At 45.2% G+C, this 21,035-nt stretch overlaps 1 protein-coding gene across 9 annotated transcripts in view; it reads left to right on the forward strand.

Annotated features, from left to right (window-relative positions):
- Positions 1-21,035, forward strand: part of Git2 (GIT ArfGAP 2) — a 51,099-nt gene that overhangs the window by 24,576 nt on the left and 5,488 nt on the right. The window contains exons 9-17 of one of the 9 annotated variants that reach the window (XM_057763602.1): positions 104-155; positions 3,299-3,371; positions 3,613-3,710; positions 4,734-4,845; positions 8,726-8,868; positions 10,479-10,628; positions 14,631-14,879; positions 16,815-16,904; positions 20,460-20,542. In XM_057763602.1, coding sequence (XP_057619585.1) covers positions 104-155; positions 3,299-3,371; positions 3,613-3,710; positions 4,734-4,845; positions 8,726-8,868; positions 10,479-10,628; positions 14,631-14,879; positions 16,815-16,904; positions 20,460-20,542 — 1,050 coding nt within the window. Of the gene's footprint in view, positions 1-103; positions 156-3,298; positions 3,372-3,612; positions 3,711-4,733; positions 4,846-8,725; positions 8,869-10,478; positions 10,629-13,408; positions 14,068-14,630; positions 14,880-16,814; positions 16,905-20,459; positions 20,543-21,035 lie in introns of those variants that run through there. The other 8 variants (XM_057763604.1, XM_057763603.1, XM_057763605.1 and 5 more) reach the window with 8 other exon arrangements.

Raw genomic sequence — 21,035 nt, forward strand, 5'->3', positions numbered from 1 at the left:
CTGACGGTTCCAGGAACCGTCATATTTCATCCCTTGGGCATCTTAATCTTGTAGAGTTCACAGCTTCTCTTTACTTGCTTAATGGTTTTGTGCATTTCCTCAGCAGCCTGGATGTGTCTGAGTTGGCAAAAGCTGCCAAGAAGAAGCTTCAGTCTGTGAGTATCTCTTCCTGGTGAACCCCAGCATGGAAACACCCTGCTGGTCCCTATTGTCAGTCTGAGTTAGCTCTTGCATCAGATGATTGTTGAATCAGAAGGAGGCTGTCAGGTCTATATGTAGCAATGAAGACCAAAAGCTCTTGAGTATATCCAAGTCCGCTGACTACTTCAGACAATCTGTGTTCTTCTCTCTTGTATTAAAAATGCAGCCCCTGCCTGTGGTAGTCGGATATTGTTTTCTACCAGAACTCTAGGTATTTCTCAGGGTACTGGAGTGAGTGAGATGGCCTTCCATGGCATTTCTTCCATTAGTCACAGGGGACGGGACACTAAGGAATAGCAGTAGCTGATACTGCCAGGGCAGTGACTTGGTGCATTCATCCACTGGAGTAGTATGGACTCTTGCCCGTTGTATGCTGTTCCTTAGAGCTTTTTAAATTTACACTTCTGAAAGTTGATGGTCTGGACCTAGGCCTGTCAGTCACATAATCTTTGTATTTGAAGATGCCCTGGGAGAGTGATTCCCTTTTGTCAAGCTCACCAGATATTTATTGGTTACCTCTTCTCAGTGCTCCCTGGATCAGAACCAGTTTTGGGGTTTTTTGTTTTGTTTTTCGTTTTGTTGTTGGTTTTTTTGTTGTTGTTGTTTTTTGTTTTTTGTTTTTTGTTTTTTGTTTTTTTTGAGACAGGGTTTCTCTGTGGTTTTGGAGCCTGTCCTGGAACTAGCTCTTGTAGACCAGGCTGGTCTCGAACTCACAGAGATCTGCCTGCCTCTGCCTCCCGAGTGCTGGGATTAAAGGCGTGCGCCACCACCGCCTGGTGTTGTTGGTTTTTTTAATTTTTTTATTTTTTTCATTACCTTTAAGGGCCCTTCAGCACAGTGTCACTTTCTGTCTGGTTAGGTGTGCATGCACTGTTGGGGGGGCTCTGGGAATCAGCTCTCTGAAGCCCCCGCTCCAGGACTCTGTTCCTGCTCGTTTTCCTTGCCTAGTTCCCATTCCTCTTAGCCCTTGCGGAGCCTAAGCACCTCTGAGGTGTAGGTACAGTCCAGCCTCCCTGATTCGTGATTTCCCCTCCTTCCCCATTCACAAGAGACCCTTTAGAACCTCATACAGTATCATTTGAAGTATCACATAAAGAAAATTTATTCTTAATAGTATTTAACTGTATCGTGAAATAAATGTGTTTTATGCAATTTGTTTGGTGTCTCTGTGTTCTGTATCTGCAGTTTGTGTGTTTGTGTGTTTTAATGCCTTTCTTAAGTTCAGGAGGCCATGGAGTAAGATGAATGAGATGTCGAGCTTTTTAGGCAGCACAGGAGTGTGTGCTTTCCTTTAATTACTGGTCACCTGTGAGCAAATTTCTGTTATACATAGCAGACAGACAGACAGACAGTCTCCTTCTGACTGTCAGCTAGGCGGATGCCACAGGAAACCTGAGCTTGACTGTCTTATCTAACATGGGACAGGCATTAAATAAATACCTCAGACAGAGTTTAATATGCTCTAAAGACCTTAGACTGGGTGTCAGGCTCAACATCCGTGCTCACCCTCAGCCCTGCAAGCACAGAACCTCCCCTTCAGCAAGGATGCTGGGAAAGAGGGCATCCCAGGGGCTGCTTCTCACAGGTGGCTGCTCTTACCAGTGCCGGGGTAGCATTCACCACCACTACCACCTTTCTCGTCTATATACCGTTCTCTCTCCTTTCATTTCTTCTTCCCTAACTGTGTCTGTCTCATACTCTCACTCTCCTCCCTAGTAAAAACTGAGGGAAATGGAACAAAAAATCAATATATTCTTGAATTAGTAAGTGTTAACACTTTAAAGTCTTAAGGCCAGTAACGTCTGTTGCTCATTTTTTTTTTTTGTTATAAAATGGGACAATAGTAAATGCTATCTTCACTGATGGTATTAAGCAGGGTGCTATTTGCACCATGTCTAAGAGGCAGGCAGGCCCTCAGCAGAGTGGATCATGATGCCATTAGTGATAACAGAACAGCTTGTAGTCCAGTCCTTGGAGGCAGAAACTCGATGATTCTCAAGCATGTTCAGACTCCCAGACTTCCTTGTATTCCCTGGCAAGACTGCAGGGTTTATTTCGAACAATGAGTGTAATGTGGATTCAGTGGAGAAGTTAAAAGGAGATGGACTCTTCGTCCTCAGTCACCTCGCTGTCTGAACTCAGGCTCAGCATTTTGGTATATTTCCTTCAGTTTTTATTTCCAATTTGTACCTATTTGTATCTCTTTTTTTTTCCTTCTTGAAATTATATGCCAGAATTTCATGCCCTGTTTTTGTTTTTGTTTTTTAACCCGGTAGGGTGTTCTAGGCGTTTCCTGTGTTCCTCTGAGGGCCCTGTAACCAGTGTTTTTGTTTCGTTTTGTTTTTTTAAAAATGTCGATTTAAAGACCTCTAGGTTCATCTAAGTGACGTCCCTGCAAATGTCAGGCACAGCACAGATTGGCAGTGTGACAAGTTAGCATCTGCCATCAGACCACAAAGCAATCAGCAGAGAGAGCACAGCTTCTGAGTGTCAGACTGAGGTGGAAGAGCTGGAGCCTGACTGGGCTTCTCCTGAGCTTCTCTTTTCTCAGCTGGAAAACCTTGGTAGTCTTCCCAGTTCCTGCTGCTCTGTGATTGTATTGTGAGCTGTGCCCCTCAGTGCCCTGATGAACCACAGCATGAATAAGGAAGCTCAGCTCTTGTGTTGTAGTCAGCCAGGAAAGCGAGCTGAGCGCGCTGGGCAGCAGGTGCTCGCCCACTGCTGACAGTGGCTGTCTAACCACTGCGCTCAGCAGGCACCCCCACCGGAGGGTTCACTTCTTTATCCCACCAGGGATTTAGGACCCATTCCTTATGGGAGATCAGACAAAGGTTTTCAGGACAGCAAAGACTAGGGTGCTGGCTAGCACAGTCAGAGCAGAGTGGGAACCTGTCTTGCCTCTTTGTAGCAGTAACCCGCCTGTTGTAGAATAGGGCCTAGGAGAGGCAGCTGCTGCTAACAGGGAAATGGTAACGGCAGGCATTCACTAGGCACTGGCTTTGAATAAGACACTGAGATAAAGGGTGACTGCATGCGTCACAGGAATCCTCCTGGTGTTAATTGTTGTCCCTTGTGTTCCTGATATTTTTACTTTCAGCTAAGTAATCATTTGTTTGAAGAACTTGCCATGGATGTGTACGATGAAGTTGACAGGCGAGAGACTGACGCAGGTGACTTAACATGCAGCTTTACTGCGCTTCTGTTCTCAGTGGGAGGTGGCAAGCTGCCAGCCTGGGTTTTTCTTGCCCAGTTGCTACTGTCCTCATAACCTATGTGTTGACATGTACTTTTGTGTGTGTTGGCTTCGGAGTGTGCTTCCCCGAGTCTCCCTTGTAGTGTGTGAGCCATGCCTCCCAGTGGACCTCTACAGGTGTCATAAGATTCTGTCTCTGGCTCTTTTCCTCCGGCTAGTTTGGCTTGCCACGCAAAACCACAGCACCCTGGTAACCGAGACAACAGTCGTCCCCTTTCTTCCGGTCAATCCTGAGTACTCCTCAACACGAAACCAGGCAAGTGGTTTAGTGTGAAAAGTTATATTATTTGGGAAATGACGGATGTGGTATTCATAGTATCCTGTATACACGTAAATAGACAACTTGAGAATGAATAAGAAAAGCATATATGAACAGGAAAATACACATAACTCACAAACATGAGAGGACATGGTAAAGATAGAAAAGGACACTCTAGGCTGTAGTGGAGTGGAGAGATAGAAAAGGACACTCTAGGCTGTAGTGGAGTGGGGAGATAGAAAAGGACACTCTAGGCTGTAGTGGAGTGGGGAGATAGAAAAGGACACTCTAGGACTCTGACAAGATTGTGAGTGACTGCGGATGAGACAGGCATCTTGTTGGCTCCTTGTGTGATCTCAGTGCTCAGGAAGCTGGGACAAGAGGACCTCAAGCTTGACGCCAGCCTGGGCAACATAGCAAGACTGTGAAAGATGGAGAGAGGAAGGGAGGAAAATTGTTTACTAGTTAATCAGAAGCCTTAAATTTATGTAAATCTTTGTACCAAGGAATTTTCATTTAAGAATATTTCCCCCCAAAATCAGTTTTATACGTGTGTGTTGTGTATAACAGTAGAACATTAAAAGCCTATTTCAGACAGAGGAGTGAGAAAATGAGGTTCTAGTTCCAGCTAACCACTGTCTGAAGGAATGAAACCCACATCCAGGCTATAAGCTTATCTTTAAATGTGGAAATTTCCCTTCAGATTCACTTTTCACTCAGCTCAAAATTAAATCATTGATAGCAAAACTACGTTTTTATATTCTGATAGTGCTGGAAATTGAACCCAGGATCTCATGTGCTAGTCAAATGTTCCAGCAGTGAGCTACACATCCTGCCCGAACCATTTTATTTTAATTCATAATAGCAAATACTGATGTCAGTTGGAGAATGATGGTGACTGAGTTAATGTGATGGAGCTGGAAGACCCTTGCCTAAGGCTAACAGTCCTGGACATCTGCTGCCACTATTGATGCTTCTGTTTTTACATTGCAGACTTTCCCATTATTTTCTCCCCCTTAGGGCAGACAGAAATTAGCTCGGTTTAATGCCCATGAATTTGCTACGCTGGTCATCGACATCCTCAGTGACGCCAAGAGGAGACAACAGAGCAGTCCTCTGTCCAGGTCAAAAGGCAAGTGTCCAGTTCTGAGTGTGTACCTGGGCCTTGTGAGACACAGTGTTCAGTCCAGAGCTGGGGTGATGGGCAGTCACAATACAGCTCAGGGTTCAGTCTAAAGCTGAAGATGCTCATAAGTGTAACCTAGCCATTCTGAGAGTTTGTTGCTAATATGTTATGACGGAAAGGTACCTGTTGGAGCCCTGGTGAATAGAGTACTTCAAAGTTACCAAGTATTCCAGGTGATACAGCATATTAGAGTACCTCTGTGTTACAATTTCCTCATATTTCCACATCCAAAACAGCTTCAAGATTGCTGACTGAGATGGTCCAACCTCACAGACTACCCCAGTGAGGACTTGATCATTATTCTGATTTTCTCATGGTCCCACAAAGAAACTAGTGCCCCCAGACAACAGGAATCAGTCTAAAGAATGATGCCCACATTCACAAGAAGTGAACTGTGGATAGATTTTCATTGTTTGGTGGGCTATAGGTGTTGCCATCATTTGGGGGGGGGGGTGTTAAAATTTTTATTCATCATGGTCAGGAAAAAAAACTAAACAAAGGAGCTAGTTTCAAAGATCTCTTTCTAAAAGGAAGAGGGGGATATAGTATAAAATAATGAGATAAAAGGGTGGTTTGCCAAGTCTACTTTTGAAAAGTCTACTTTTGAAAAGCTATTAACTGGGCTGGAGAGATGGCTCAGCGGTTAAGAGCATTGCCTGCTCCTCCCAAGGTCCTGAGTTCAATTCCCAGCAACCACATGGTGGCTCACAACCATCTATAATGAGGTCTGGTGCCCTCTTCTGGCCTGTAGGCATACACACAGAAAGAATATTGTATACATAATAAAAAAAAAATAATCACTGTGCTTTAAAAAAAAGAAAGAAAAGCCATTAGCCTCAAATATTTTACATACATCGATACAGATTTTTGCTAGAAGAGTTAGTTTGTGACACTACTTGTATGTTTCTACTCTTTTTCTTTTGTTTTTTTTGTTTTTTTTTTTTTTTGGTTTTTCGAGACAGGGTTTCTCTGTGGTTTTGGAGCCTGTCCTGGAACTAGCTCTGTAGACCAGGCTGGCCTCGAACTCACAGAGATCCGCCTGCCTCTGCCTCCCGAGTGCTGGGATTAAAGGTGTGTGCATCACCGCCTTAAAATAATATGATGCATGAGGTTTTATGAAACAACCTTACTGTTATTTTGTTCCTCTTTCCTCTTCAAGTTCTGTATTTTTCTCACTTACTAATAAAACTTTTATCAAAAAATTATCAAATATTATTCAGACTTATATGTGATTTTTTCATGATCACTTATTTCCCCATAAAATTGGTACCTTGAAAGTAACACAAAAGTCTAACTTAAAGTTTTCAAAGGACATAAGTAAGAAAGGTTCTTGATTACAGTTATATTTCTTCTGCTGTCACTTTTCAAGCCCCTCTGCCGCTACATATTCTATTTTGCAGCTGTAAACTTTGCGTTTCTGTGGCCAGGAGCACTGTGATGAGATGATGTGTACCACTGTGATGAGATGTGGAGCACTGTGATGAGATGTGGAGCACTGTGATGAGATGATGTGGACCACTGTGATGAGATGATGTGGACCACTGTGATGAGATGTGGAGCACTGTGATGAGATGATGTGGAGCACTGTGATGAGATGTGGAGCACTGTGATGAGATGATGTGGAGCACTGTGATGAGATGATGTGGAGCACTGTGATGAGATGTGGAGCACGCTGAGCATCCATCTCACAATCCTCCACGTCCTGTCTGCAGACACAGGAGCCCACTTCCTCTGCAGCCAGCCCAAAACTCTAGGCTCAATTTTTCTATGTACAGAAAATTTGAGGCACTTAAACAAGATATTTATGCTGTAAAACTTAAGGTTCCAGTCAATATCACATTCCCCAAAGACAGACAATAAACTGACAATAATTTGTGCTCCCTCTTGGTTGTTCAAGAATTTGGTTCTATCAGTTCAACCAAGAATAAAGACTCTGGGAAGGTGCGTTAGATCGGTGAAGGTGCGGTCTGGAGAGTCTGCAGGAACCAGAAACCTCAGAATAAGCCTACTCTTAAAGAGAACGGGTGAGATGTTTCATGTATGTTGTATTTAAAAACATTAGAAACAGCTAAATAATAAATCCTACAGAAACAATCACATGAGAAGTACACAAACACTTCCAGAAATACTTAGCAGTGTGAAGTGAAATAATACATTCTTTAAGGTTTGGTGTAGTCTCGATTTTGTAAGGGAAATGTATTTGTATAGATGGCTGTGCCCAAAGCGCATCCATGGCAGAGGTTGAGCCTTATACCTTCCTGCTTCTGTATTTTCCCTTCTCGTACTGTGTAAGTGCCTTTCAGAGTGCCATGCTTGTCCACGTTCTCATACTTCTTGTTGAAAAAAATGACTCCAAGCACAGTGGGGAAGGTGTTGAGTGATGTCCCTGAGTGTGAAGAGGCAGAAAAGGGGCAGAGGGGAAGGTGTGTATTTGATGAGCGTCTTCCTCACATGACTTGAAGTGTGCTCCTGGCCCCAAACTGTGGTCGTGAATCTGCTGTGTGTATGACAGAGCATGTAAAACAAGGCTGTGTGTTGACTGGCTCATGAAGATGCTGTGGCCAGTGGCTCTCGGGAACTGTAGACCTCTGTCTCCTCTAAGAACCTCAGTGACAAATTTTTAGAATATATTCACTGAGAATAACAAGACTGTTGGTGTACATACATACATGGATGACTAGAGAGAAGCGGGCCAACTTATCACAGAGACTGCTGTTGTCCCCTCCGTCACTCATAGTGTCTCCATCCCTATAGTCAGATTCATCTTAAAAATTAAAATGGCAGCTGTTCCTCTTAAGCCAGAATTCACCTCCACATGAATCTGCCTATAAGACAGCATTAGAAATTGGAACGTATATTGAGTTGCCCCAAATAAACCACAAACCTAGGTGGTTTATGAACTTTTATTCTAAATGTGTCAGAGCCTGTGAGTCACTGTTCCTCCTCTGTGAAATAGACATGACTGATAATGTCCACGCATGTCCGCTAGGTCAGCTCTTGTCTGTTAAGTTGGATTCAGATGACATAACGCTACTGTTCTATTTTTTGAGCACCTGGTTTCCAGGCTGTGTGCTTTCTAGGGTTATGTTGGTTTTCGAGGCCTCGTCTCTCTGTGTAACTCTGTTTAACTTGCCATTCCCTATACAAGTGTCACAGGTATCATCCAGTTACATCACTTCATCTTGGCTTTAGCTGTGAAGCTGTGCTCCATGTATGCAAACCTGGGGCTTATCGCCTCAGTCTGGCTGCCCTGGAGTTTGTCCAGCCACGCAGCTGAATCAGGGACTCAGTATTGTTGTTGTTATTATCTCATACATTATATCCCAACCACGGTTCCTCTCCCCCACCTCAGTTTCTTCCCTACCCTTCCCCTTTCCTTCAGATCCAACCCCATTCCGTCTCCCCTCAGAAAAGAGCAAGCTTCCCAGGGGCATTAACCAAACATGGCATAACAAACCACAATAAGACCTGGCACATACCATCTCATCAAGGCTGAATGAGGCAGCCCAGTAGGAAGAAAAGGGTCCCACAAGCAGGCAAAAGAGTGAGAAACACCCCCCACTCCCACTGTTAGGAGTCCCACAAGAACACCAAGCTACTCAGCAATGACATATGCGGAGGACCTAGGTCAGACCCTACCGGCTTAGATCAGGGACTCTTGACCTTCTCTGTGTAGCTGTCCGTTGAGCTTCTTACTTCCTGTTAGCCCTCTGTGGGTGAGAATATAACCTACTATTTGTGCCATTTTCTTCCAGTCCTAAAAGTTTTTTTAGAAGGAAAAAATATATTTTAAGTCTAAAATAGTTTTCCTCTTCTGTATCTTCAGATAATGTGGAACTCATATTGAGAACTGTTAGTAACCAGCACAGCACTGAGAGCCAGGACAACGACCAGCCAGACTATGACAGTGTGGCATCGGACGAAGACACAGACATGGAAACCAGAGCAAGCAAGGCAAACCGGCAGAAGGTGAGAGGGCAGACACACAAGACAGACATGTGTCTCTTAAACGTGTTCTCCCACTGGGGCTGGTGCTTAATGGCACAGTGCTTGCCGAATATGAACTAGGCCCTGCATTCAATTCCCAGCACCACCAGAAAAAGTCACATACACATAAAAAAAAAAAAAAAAAAAAAAAAAAAAACCTTGCCTGCAAAGTTGTGAGGGTTAGCCCTTCGAAGGCACTATGGATGGAACTGGGTTTCCTGCTACCTCAGGCCAAGCAGATAAAAATGCTTTTTGTCCCTGAGCAAATGAAGAGTCAGTCTGTTGGTGTCGTGGCTATTCGTGGGACATGAGCAGAGGCTTTTACACACTCAGATTTTATAGAGTGGCTTCTCTGCATGCTCTTCTCCATTTAGGGTCATCTCCTGTCCCCAGAAGATGTCACTGATGGGGAAGTGGGATGGTGACAATAAAGTGCACACCAGCAGGTGGTATTCCTCATAAAGAGATAGTGAGAGAGCCTCCAGACAGTTCAGGGAGGGAAGTCTGGGCAGACAGAAGGGACAGCCAGGGCCTCAGGAAAAGGCTAGTCATGAGTAGAAACAACCTAAAAGTCACACACAGCGTAGAGGTCTGATGCCACATTGGAGGATTGAGGCCTGGAGGGCAGGCAGAGCCCAGGAGTTTGAAGTTGGAGGGCTGCTGAAAATATGCAAAGGGCTGACCACAGAGCTGCCTCAGGGCCTGGGCCAGAAGACCCAGAGGGAGAGACTGAGGCACTGCACTGTGAACATGAGAGAAGGGCTCTCCCACCTACAGGCTGCCCCAGGACTGACCCACGGAGGCACTCCCCAGACCCTAGAAAATAAGACAGAGCTCCGGAGGCATTAAGCAGGGAGATGGACTTAGAGATATGTCTAGCATCTGCTTCCCCATGTTGGCAGAAGGGACACCAGTTCACTCAATGAAAGCTAAGACCATTACCACACCCTCAGGGCTAGACCCTCCATTGAATGACTAGGTTCCCACCTTTCCTTCCAAACATCTCCCCAAATGAGCTCCACTGCTGGTTGGAAGCTTCTCCAGACATTCTCACTGATGCCCTCCGCTCCTCAAACACTACTTACAGCTCACCCAGCTCCTTAATGTGTAGTCCAGTCCAGCTTTTGCACCCTCCCCTGCTCCACTGTATCTGTTTCCACAGCACTAATCACCTGCAGTGCTACTACGTACTAGATGCTAGGTATCCCAGCTATGCTGCTGGAACATAAACACCATGGAAGCAGCAGTCTTTGCTTATTTTCTGTACTGATATATCCCACTCACTGGTAATTGCTTGATGCTCAATAAATAGTATAGAATGAATGAGTTCTTAAAAAAAATTTTTTTTAAATTAGTATGGAAAATGTATACGAGTCAGGACAAGCATTAGGCAGTCAGTGTCATATAGGTTTGCAGCTCCCTGCCTGCTCCTTTAGGAAACTCTGGCTTTAAAATTTCAGAAGTACTGTAGTGCCCCTGCTTCTCATTTGGTTTGCAATTCAGCTGGCATGGCCAGAGATTGAAATTCTTTAGCTGTTAGTCTTTAACATTATCATCTGAGATTGTGAACATTTTCCCCAATTTATTTTTAGAGCCTAGATTCAGATTTATCAGATGGACCAGTCACTGTGCAGGAGTTTATGGAGGTCAAAAGCGCCCTAGTGGCTTCTGAGGCCAAGATACAGCAGCTAATGAAGGTGAATAACAACTTGAGTGACGAGCTGAGAATTATGCAGAAAAAGGTAACATGTCAATAAATGCCAGGATGGTTGACTCGCTGATCCCAGAGCAGAAGGGAGAATCCTAGTCACCATGATTGTGGTCAGAGGGAAGAAAACCATTTACTGTTACAGACCTAGAAAAACTGGGGCCACGCTGTCTTTTTGAAAGCAGGATGTGTATGGCTATTTGAAATGAAATACTTCTGATTAGAAATGTATCCAGAGTAGGACTAGGGTCTGTAGCTCAGTGGTAGAGCGTCTGCCTAGCATGCATAAGGCCCTGGGTTCAATTTTCATGTTTGGCGGTGTGTGCTTCTAAATGCATTGTTTGCATCTGAAAAAAATGCATTCAGAGATCTACTTAAAAGATCTAACAAATGTATAAGTCGGCATAGCTTTGCCCTGACCTGGGCTTCCTGAGAGTCTGGAAGTTACTTCCTGGATGTGATTCCCTGCTGCCCTCCAACCCCATTACTGATTCTAAAGATTAATCACACCGTGTAGACAAAGAAGGCCAAAGAATGTGCTTATCAGCATGGAGGTGGCCCCAGCCTGTACTGCCAAGGATAAGAATGTCTGCAGGTCACTCAGCCCCCATGACCATCTAGGTAGCGCACAGCTGAGACCAACAGTCTAAGAGCCCTTTGCTGAAACATGCAAGACCTGTATTTCCTCCACTTTTTGAAAACATAAAGATGTAGTTTAATGCAGTCATCACAAATCATTTTCTTGGAGTGATTTTTCCCCCTGCACCTTGCCTTTGTAGATCACTCTGCCAGACATCACCTTTTCTCTGTAGCTCTCCTTTCAGTGCCCACAGAGTTTTCAGATGGTGCTGGGAGATGACTCAGTGGGTAAAACATTGCCAAGGTGAAGACAGAAGTTCAGACCCCCAGAACCATGTGAAAAACCAGGGCACAGTGGTCCACCTTCAGTGGCCAAGCAACAAAGTGGGGATAGGGTCTCCAGAGCAAGCTGCTAGCCAGACTAGACAGAACAGTGAGCTCCATGTTCAATGAGAAACCTTGTCTCCATATATAAGAGAGAGTGCGACTGAGGAAGGTACCCACACATATGCACACACATGTGCAAAGAAATTGCCAAGGAAAACTAAAATTGACTGGCAAGATGGCTCAGCAGGTAAAGGAGCTTACTGCAGCAGCCTGACACCTGCGTTCCTGTCCCGGTCCCCGTAAAGGCTGGGAGGACTCTACCAAACTGTCCTCTGACCACATGACTCACATGCCACACACATGCACACACGATGATTGCTTTAACTTCTAGAGGCGACCCATGTCTCTGAAAGCAGATGTCTTGAGTTTCTTTAGGAAGTGGAGAGCAAGGACTAGAGAGATGGCTTATCGGGTAAGGAAGGCACTTGCCACCACGCCTGATGTCCTGAGTTCAGTCCCCCAAACACACATGGTGGAAGGAAAAGCCCAGCTTCCCAACTTCTATACGTGTGTCGTGTTGTGCACTCACCTGGACACATACACGTACACACAAAAAATAAATAGAAATTTTAAAATGGAAATGCTGAACAGGGCCATTGTTCATTGATTATTTCTTCAATTTTTACAAATGCTTTTGGTTTCTAAAACTATTGAATTATTTGTAACTTTATTTCCTGCCAGATTTTTCCCAGAGTCCTGCCATGTTTTTCCCAGAATGTAGCCTTTTTTTTTTTTTTTTTTTTTTTTTTTTTGGTTTTTCGAGACAGGGTTACTCTGTGGTTTTTGGAGCCTATCCTGGAACTAGCTCTTGTAGACCAGGCTGGTCTCGAACTCACAGAGATCCGCCTGCCTCTGCCTCCCAAGTGCTGGGATTAAAGGCGTGCGCCACCACCGCCCAGCTTGTAGCCTGATTTTTTTTGTTGTTGTTTTGGTTTTTTGTTTTTTGTTTCTCAGGACAGGATTTCATTGTGTTGTATATCCCTGGCTGTCCTGGATCTCACTCTTTAGACCAGGCTCACCTGTGGATTCACAGAGATCCACCTGCGTCTGCCTCCCAAGTGCTGGGATTAAAGGCGTGTCCCACCACTGCCTGGCTGCCTGCTTCTTATAAAGATAAACATGGATAAAGTTTATCTAAGGGCATCTTCTCTGTAAAAATTAGGTTTTTTTTTTTTTTTTAATTTGACACAGCCTTGTAATCTGTCCACTTCAAACTGAAGCTGAAGAATAACAAGTTCAAAGACTCTTTGGGTTAAGAACTAGGTCAAGGCCAGCCTGAGAAACCTGGACTCTGTCTCAGTGCACCAGGGCTGCGGCTCTGCTCGAGGCCCTGGATTAAATTCCTGTGTGAGGGGCTGGGTGATTGAAACCAGGGGCTTGTGCTCATCTCAGAAGACAATTGAGCAGAATCCAGACTGAGTGTTTCAGAGGCAACCACAGTGTTGAGAGAGTCTCTAATTTCATAGTCTAGTCTGAGGAGCCATGCTGGGCTTTTAACATAGGCAGACACGTGAGCCCTGCACTCAGAGACCTAATCACTTACACTCCTCACTTTTTGGACCATGGCCACTTCACTGAGGCCACTCAATTCCCCATCCATAATCCTGACAGGCCATTCACACTTGTCTGTGTCCCGGAAGGCAAGAATTTCTAGGGGCTCTTTTTTTTAAGAGGAGGTTGCAAGCATAGGCAAGGAAGCTATGCTTCTGTGGAAGTGTGGCTCTGCTGATACAAAGATGTGGGGTTGGTTTACATAACAAAAGATGTATTGATTTTATCTCAAAGCTAAAGTTTTTAATAGAATTGGCAAAGTAGCGTGATTTATGTCTGATCTTTCACGTTTAACAGTTGCTTGGAAACGATGCTAATTAATGAAGAGGACCGGCTACTATTGGTGTATTTTCCACAATTCCGTGCTTTCTTAAAAAAAAAAAAAAAAAATGAAAGTTAACTCCTAACTCTGCATGAACTTGCTATTGGAAAGTGAGAATCTCCTGGTGCAGACACAGTTGGTTATGGACTTAAACCTTGGCAAAGGAGGGCAGTTGGTCAGAGCGTACATTCTGTCAAAGAGTAGGCAGTTGATACGGTGACATGGACGGTGCCGTACAGCGGGGAAGGACCGGGCCAGCACGGATACATTAACTTGTATTTAAATTGCCAGCCCCACAGTTTCTTGCTGATCTCTTAACCTTGAAGCAGCATTCATGTGAAAACTGGAAAGAGTACTCAGGGCCTCCAAGTGACTACCAGATAGGCTAGCCCATTTAAAGCCAGCATCACCGACTGCATGGTTTTGAGTAACAAAGCCAATTGAGAGAAAGGCCAGACACACCAATCCTGACAGAAAAAGGACTGATCACCAAAGAGAAGCAAGTGTGCCTCGTGGAACGCCCCTTCATGTGAAGATGCTAACAGTCCAATAGGTTGCCAGTTTTCTGTGATACATTTATTTAGCAAACTTGCCATGGATTGGTTCCCTCCTATTTTTTTAAAGATATGCTTGAAAGTACTTGGAATATCAAGAGTGCTATGCAATAAAAAAATTTTATCCTGATTTTTCTTGTTGGCTCTTTGGAAAGCATTAGGCACTGGGCTTTCTCGACTGAGCTCTTGCGGTGTCTCGCTCTTGGGAGAGCATTAGGTGCTGGGACTTTTCTCAAGCTGAGCTCACTCTGTCTTGCTTTGCACCGCAACTTTAGTCTCTTTGTGCTGCTTCTGTGGTGTCTCCTGTCACTTTCCCCATTTGCAGACTGCTCAGGGATCATGTGAAAAGAGCCCTAGTTAACACTCTGAACCTCTTCCTTGAAGCAGAGTACAGCTTGTCCGCAGATGTTTGGGCCCTCCGATAGTCCAGAGTACAGCTTGTCCGCAGATGGTAGACTTCAGTTTCTCATGAGCCTGTGCGATGCAAACAGTGGGTTACTCCAGAGGGAAGAGGTGTCACTTCACTTGCAGCCCAGCTAGCTTTACTGTTCGCATGAAGTCGGTATTGTGTTCATGTACTTGGTGTTTGCTTTGTCTGCTTACTGTGCAAAAACACAGGCCCACTGCCTAACATTTCTTTCAGCTTCAAACACTCCAGAGTGAGAATTCAAGCCTCAGGAAGCAGGCCACAACCAATGCCTGTCAGGTGCAGACTGGCCCTGACTACCCAGACACTTCCAGCCACTCATCCTTAAAGCGCCGGCCGTCTGCCCGGGGCAGTAGGCCCATGTCCATGTATGAGACTGGATCAGGTCAGAAACCATACCTCCCAATGGGGGAAGCAAACCGCCCTGAGGAGAACAGGACAAGGCTTCAACCCTTTCCTGCTCACGTAAGTAATGTCACTATGTATCTGTCCCTACTGTGTGCTCTGACTGTGTGTTCCTTTTCTGACCATGCAGCTCGCAGGCTCTGAGAGGTGCCCTTGTGTTTTCTGCGTGGGCATGTCTGCAACTGCTCCCAATGTGACCATGAACACGTGTGGACTGAAGGGTCTGGGCCGAACTGGACATTCTGGTGCTTGCTCAACCCTCCCTTCAGTTCCTCTCTTCCCATGATGGACTTCCCAGACAGCCTGCCTCTGTTGGCATTTTTTTTTGTGTAAAGCTTCCTTCCCGAGTTCCACAAACAAAAGCCAATTGTAAAGGTCACTGGCAGAAATGTCTTTGTCTTCAAAATAGGCAGAGGTTGGGGTTGGAGGCATGGCTCAATGGTTAGAGCACTGGCTGCTCTTAAAGAGGACCTGGGTTCATTTCCAAGCACCCACATGGCAACTCACAACCAGCTATAACTCCAGTTTCAGGAGATTTGACACCTTCTTCCAGCCTCCAATGGCACTGCATGCACCTGATACACGTACATGCTGGCAGAACACTCCTACACAGAACAAACACAGCAGAGGAGTCAGGGGCATGCCCTTCTATGAACTGTTGTGCTTAGGACCAAAGATGCTCTTTTGAGCCCTGTGACCTGCTACATGGAGCTGAGAGACTCTGGGCTTCAGCGTAGGCTGTTAGCATGGCTTGGTCATTTCATAGAGATGCAGTGTAAGCAACAATTATAGCAGCACTCAGCAAGCTGAAGCAGGGGGATTACCCAGACTGTATGAAGAGATCTTGTCTCCAATCAGACTTTAAAGAATACAAGGCTGTACATAATAGAAACTGTGCCCACCACCAAGTGCCAATTCCGGAGACTGCCCTGTAGCAGGTTCTCATGGTCTGCGGAGCTCGCAGGTTGGGGTGCAGTTTTCAGACATTAAAATGCTGTTTTCTGGATTGGTTTATTATGAAGATGTCTGTTTTCACAGGATACCACAAGCATACACTGCCTTATGTGGTTATTTTTTCAGAGTATCATATTTATCCTTATAAGTGTCAAAGTTAATTCTTCAAATTACATAGAGAATTTCAATAAAATCCTTAGGGTAATGAAAAACAAATGATAAAATCTTAATAAATTAGCCAGGTGGTGGTGGCAGCACACACCTTTAATCCCGGCACTTGGGAGGCAGAGGCAGATGGATCTTAGTGAGTTCGAGGCAGCCTGGTCTACCAAGTGAGTTCCAGGACAACCAGGATGGTTACACAGAGAAACCGTGCCTCAGAAAAAAACAAACAAACAAACAAAAAATCTAATAAACTGATTTCCATTTTGTCAACTTTAGAGTGGTAAAACTGAAGTATTGTATATAACCAGGAGTCCGTTTCTCAACTTCTCTTTGTTTGGTTTAATGCTTGAAGACAATGTATTTGCATTTAAACTAAGTGAAAAAGAATCTTATTTTTCAGATAGCTGAAAACAAAACTTAGGAAAACCCACTTGATAACTTGCAAAGTGTACTAGATTTTAGAGGGAATTAGGGTGTGTGGCTGTTATGTTGTCCTTTATCTGTAGCACTGGAGGCTGGAGTGATGGTGTGCATGAATTTAGTCCTCCACGGCCCTAACATCTTACTGTCCCTCTTGACTGGAGAAGAAGCATCATTGTAGACTATGCATTAAGAACAAGTGCTGCCAACCTTGACAGCTACACCAAGCATAGCTATGATAGCTATGGTATCCTTTCCCTCAAGGAGAAGTAGCCTCTTAAGTGGAGGAGAGTGGTTTCCAGCAGACACTAGCGTCACCAAGGATTAAACCTCTCAGGAGCTGTGTCACAGCTGTCACCAAGCTCATGGGACTCTTGTATGATGAGCTGGTAGGGTGGGAGATGGGCGTTTGTTTGTTTTGTATTTTCCCAAGCTTGTTTCTTTCTCCACTTCCAGATTGGGAGGAGTGCACTTGTGACCTCCTCTTCGTCTCTGCCTTCCTTCCCCTCTACACTTTCCTGGTCCAGGGACGAAAGCGCCCGAAGGGTTAAGTACACTCTGAATGGTCTGCCCTGGAGGAGGGGCAGTGCTCCTGGGCGCTTTGTGCTTGGGCGCTGGCCCTACTGTCCCTTCCCCTTGCTAACTCCCCTCTGTCCTGCATGAAACAGCTTGGCTCCTGGTTTCTCACAGCAGCAGGCACCTGCACCCATGCACTTCTGTTCCTGGAGAGACTCAGCCTCCCTCCGTGTAACTCCACATTTTTCCTTTTCACCATTTAACCAATTTCACAAACCAGCCTACAGCATTCATTCTAAGCATATTGTCTTGTTAAACAAACAGAACATTTAGCTGGCTGCTGGTTAAATATAACAGGGCAAATATGTCCAATTTTGAGCAACAGTTACTAAAAGTATTGGATTGCATTTGGGTTAGCACAAAAGTGTCATGCCTTTGTTGTTGTTGTTGCTTTTGAACTACTGACTTACTTTATGTTAGTACCATCTTAGCTGACAAACCCAACCCTCAGTTGGTGCTATCATACCTGCTAGCAATATAGAGGTGAGGTGGCTGCAGACTTAAAGCTGTCTGCTTGTACTGGTTGGCCAGACCCCTCTGCTGGTGTGTACCTCACACTCTGAAGTACATGGTCAAGCTCCTGTAGAGGGGTCCCTTCCCCCATACACACTCTTAGAAAAGGAAGCTAAAAGGTGCAATGGGTTTAAGTTCCCATTCCCAAAGGACCATCAGTAGAAAGGAAAATGCTTTCCCATGCACAGAAAGCATAGCATGCTGGCTTCCTCTTGAGCCTGAGTGTTGGAGACCTGCCCTTCAGACTCCAGCTCAGTGTGTGTATAGCAAGGGCAAGAAGAGGGAAGAGGACTGCGAGCAGCAGAGCAAGCTTTTGTGGGCCCTCCATCCCTCAGAGTGATCCTTGAGTTTCCTCACAGCCCTTTCGAAGCAAGGAAGTCAAATGAATTCTTGCTCTTTGATACTTGCAGTCCTCAAAGTGTACTTAGTGTTTTTGTTTCGATGATCCAGTTAAAGAACAGCAAAAGTAACAATGAAATCCCCTCATTTTGTTAATAATTTTGTTAATGAGAGTCAACTAGGCCCTTCTTTTCCACCATAAATTTTTTTTTTTTTTTTTTTTTTTTTTTTTTGGTTTTTCGAGACAGGGTTTCTCTGTGGTTTTGGAGCCTGTCCTGGAACTAGCTCTTGTAGACCAGGCTGGCCTCGAGCTCACAGAGATCCGCCTGCCTCTGCCTCCCAAGTGCTGGGATTAAAGGCGTGTGCCACCACCGCCCGGCCACCATAAAATTTTGTAGTTCTTAAAATTTATGGAGTTTGGGAGCCTTGAAAAGGACCAGTTGCTGAATGACTTTGTGCACAGTGATGAGTGGGGTCATTCAGCTCATCCGAGCTCCTGGCAGCTTTGTCGTGGGCTTAGGTTTCTGTGGTCTGTCTGTGCAGAGAAAATAGCAAGTTGTTAAAGAACTGAAGCAACACCAGCTATAAGGCGACTTTTCTATTAACAGCTCTGAGAGCAGCACTTAACAGCCCTGGCTCTGCATGTTCACAGTAATTTTCATAGACTTAAATGCTGGCTACATTGAAATCCTGTATGCTTTTTTGACGACGGAGGAGGACTTAGTGCGTAAGTAATTGACCCTGGGTGACTGTCCTCTGCACTTGAAGAGCGTTTCCTGAGCACTGGCAGTGGGTGTGTGGCTCACTCTTCTGAAATTTTAAACAGAGCGTGGCACTTTTGATCATTATGGGTAATGTATTCAGTTTCTGACTATCACCTTGACATCAGGGAAAGCAAAATCATCTGTTAGAGAGATATGGGATTCCAGGAGGTAAGAGGATTGCAGGTTTAAAGCAGACCTGGGCTACATAGCAGGTCTCTGTCTCAAAATCCAAAATAGAAGGCCCAGAGGATATTAATCCTGTCTTGTAGATTTTTCCTCCCATGGGAGCAACTCTGAATGGACTGTCCAGCATAATTATGGAGTTTGTGTGTGTGTGTGTTTGTGTGTGTACATATGTATTTGGTGTGTGCATATGTTTGTGTGCATATATGTTTGAAAATTTAAAAAAAAAATTAAGATTAGACATTTCCTGTAAAAGGTAGCAAAGATCTTAGGGAGTTAGAGTTCTGAGATCAGGCCCACAAGATTCATCTTTCACTTCCCTGTCCTAAATGTGGTACCCCCTCTGTCCGCCATCCAGGCTTCTAGTGTTGGTAAGACACTGACTTGAGCCAGATTAAAATCTGCAGCAATGAACAGGAACTTAAAAATTTAGCTTTAATATCACAAGGTCCCAAGCCAACACTTAGTCATTTATCAGATGAATTGGAGTGGACAAGAAAATTCATATTAAGAAGCCAACCCTAAACTGGGCAGTAGTAGCACATGCCTTTAATCCTAGCATGCGAGAGGCAGAGCAGGCGGATCTCTGTGAGTTTGAGCCAGCCTGGTCTACAGAGCTAGTTGCAGAACAGCCAGGGCTATACAGAGAATAAACAACAACAAAAAAAAGAAGTCAACCTTAGTGTCTTCTGGTGCAGGAGTGGGGACATCCAAGAGGAAATATAAAGGACCTCAGACAGACAGACAGACAGACAGACAGACAGAGAAGGCAGAGTGTGACAGGACTGAGGAGCACCCCACCTTGGAGCTGTCCAAACTACAGACCTTAGGCAGACTTCCTCAAACCAGCTTCCTCTAGCAGCCATTTTTTTCCGGATGAGACTACACTGTCTCGTGTGTCTAAGCCTTTACAGCGGTAGCCTTTGCCACATGCTCCCGCACCAGTTCAGCCCCCTGGCTGTGCATGGCTGGAAGCAGGCAATCAGTAATTGGTGTAGATTTTACAATGGTTTATGTTCATTTCTACATAAGGGATTGTCACATGTAGGAAGATGAGCACCGAGAGATGGTCTTTCCTCCAGGAGATGTGGTCCTTGCCACACCTTGTCACACTGAGAGGCCCTGCCTTTAATGGCACTGCCATTCTCTTGCAATGTTTTTAGGGATTCCTGCTTTGAATCTACAGCCCATTTTGAACCTTCAGTTATACTGAATCTCTGCATCTTCAGAGGTAAATGTTTTGGGAAACAAGTAAGAGTCTGGCTAGCTTTCTTAAGGGCTCATAAAAGCATCCCCGAAGGCAGTTCTTAGCAGCAGTCATGCAGACTTCCCGAACCTGTAGTAATGTAAGGATCTACAGAAGGCTTGAGACCTCCTGCAGACAGACTCTTGCTCCTCAGTTAATTCTAGCTCTGAGGTGTGTCTTCAGACAAGTGCTGGTAGGTTCATTATTAATTGCATCTCATTCCATTGGGTTGAGAACTAAATGAGAGGTTGCGTGTGTGCCTCTGTCAGCGTGTGTGTCTGTTCAGGGAGCCTCTGGTGAGCTAAGGAGAAATGGACCCAGTATTCACTTATCTCTTAATACATTTCCACTAAAGGGCTGGTTGCTGTCCCAACTGGGTTCTGGGTATGAAGGTAACACCCTGACAGGAATGCTTCCATGGGAAGACTGAGGAAGCATCTAATGCTCAAAACTAATGGGGTCTCCTTTCTCTTGTTGTAGACATCCAGACTGGAGAAGCAGAACAGCACACCGGAGAGTGACTATGACAACACTCCCTTTGACACTGAGCCAGAAGACACAGTGTATGTGTGAGAGAGCACAGGGGGGCTGTTAGCACAGACACAGCAGCCTTGGCCACCTTCAGACCATTAAGATCTTAACTGCTTTAGTTTCCTGGTGTCATAATTGTGTGTCTTCTGTACTCATATTGCCGCCTCAGCACGTGTGCCCTGTGCCAGCGCGCTCTACCTTCCTGTGGGTCTCAGTATCTGCTGCGCGTGTGCCCTGTGCCAGCGCGCTCTACCTTCCCGTGGGTCCGCAGTATCTGCTGCACATGTGCCCTGTGCCAGCGCGCTGTACCTTCCTGTGGGTCCGCAGTATCTGCTGCGCGTGTGCCCTGTGCCAGCGCGCTGTACCTTCCCGTGGGTCCGCAGTATCTGCTGCGCTGCACCAGTGCTGTACCGCTGTGCTGATGTCAGCTACAGTCTGAAGCTGTTGTTGCCTGGGGATGGCTGTTTAGCAGCCCTGACTCCAGCCCAGGACAAAAGGAAAGGCCTTAGAGTGGCTGTAGGTGCT

Source organism: Chionomys nivalis, chromosome 3 (genome assembly GCF_950005125.1).
Source record: "Chionomys nivalis chromosome 3, mChiNiv1.1, whole genome shotgun sequence".
Taxonomy (NCBI): domain Eukaryota; kingdom Metazoa; phylum Chordata; class Mammalia; order Rodentia; family Cricetidae; genus Chionomys; species Chionomys nivalis.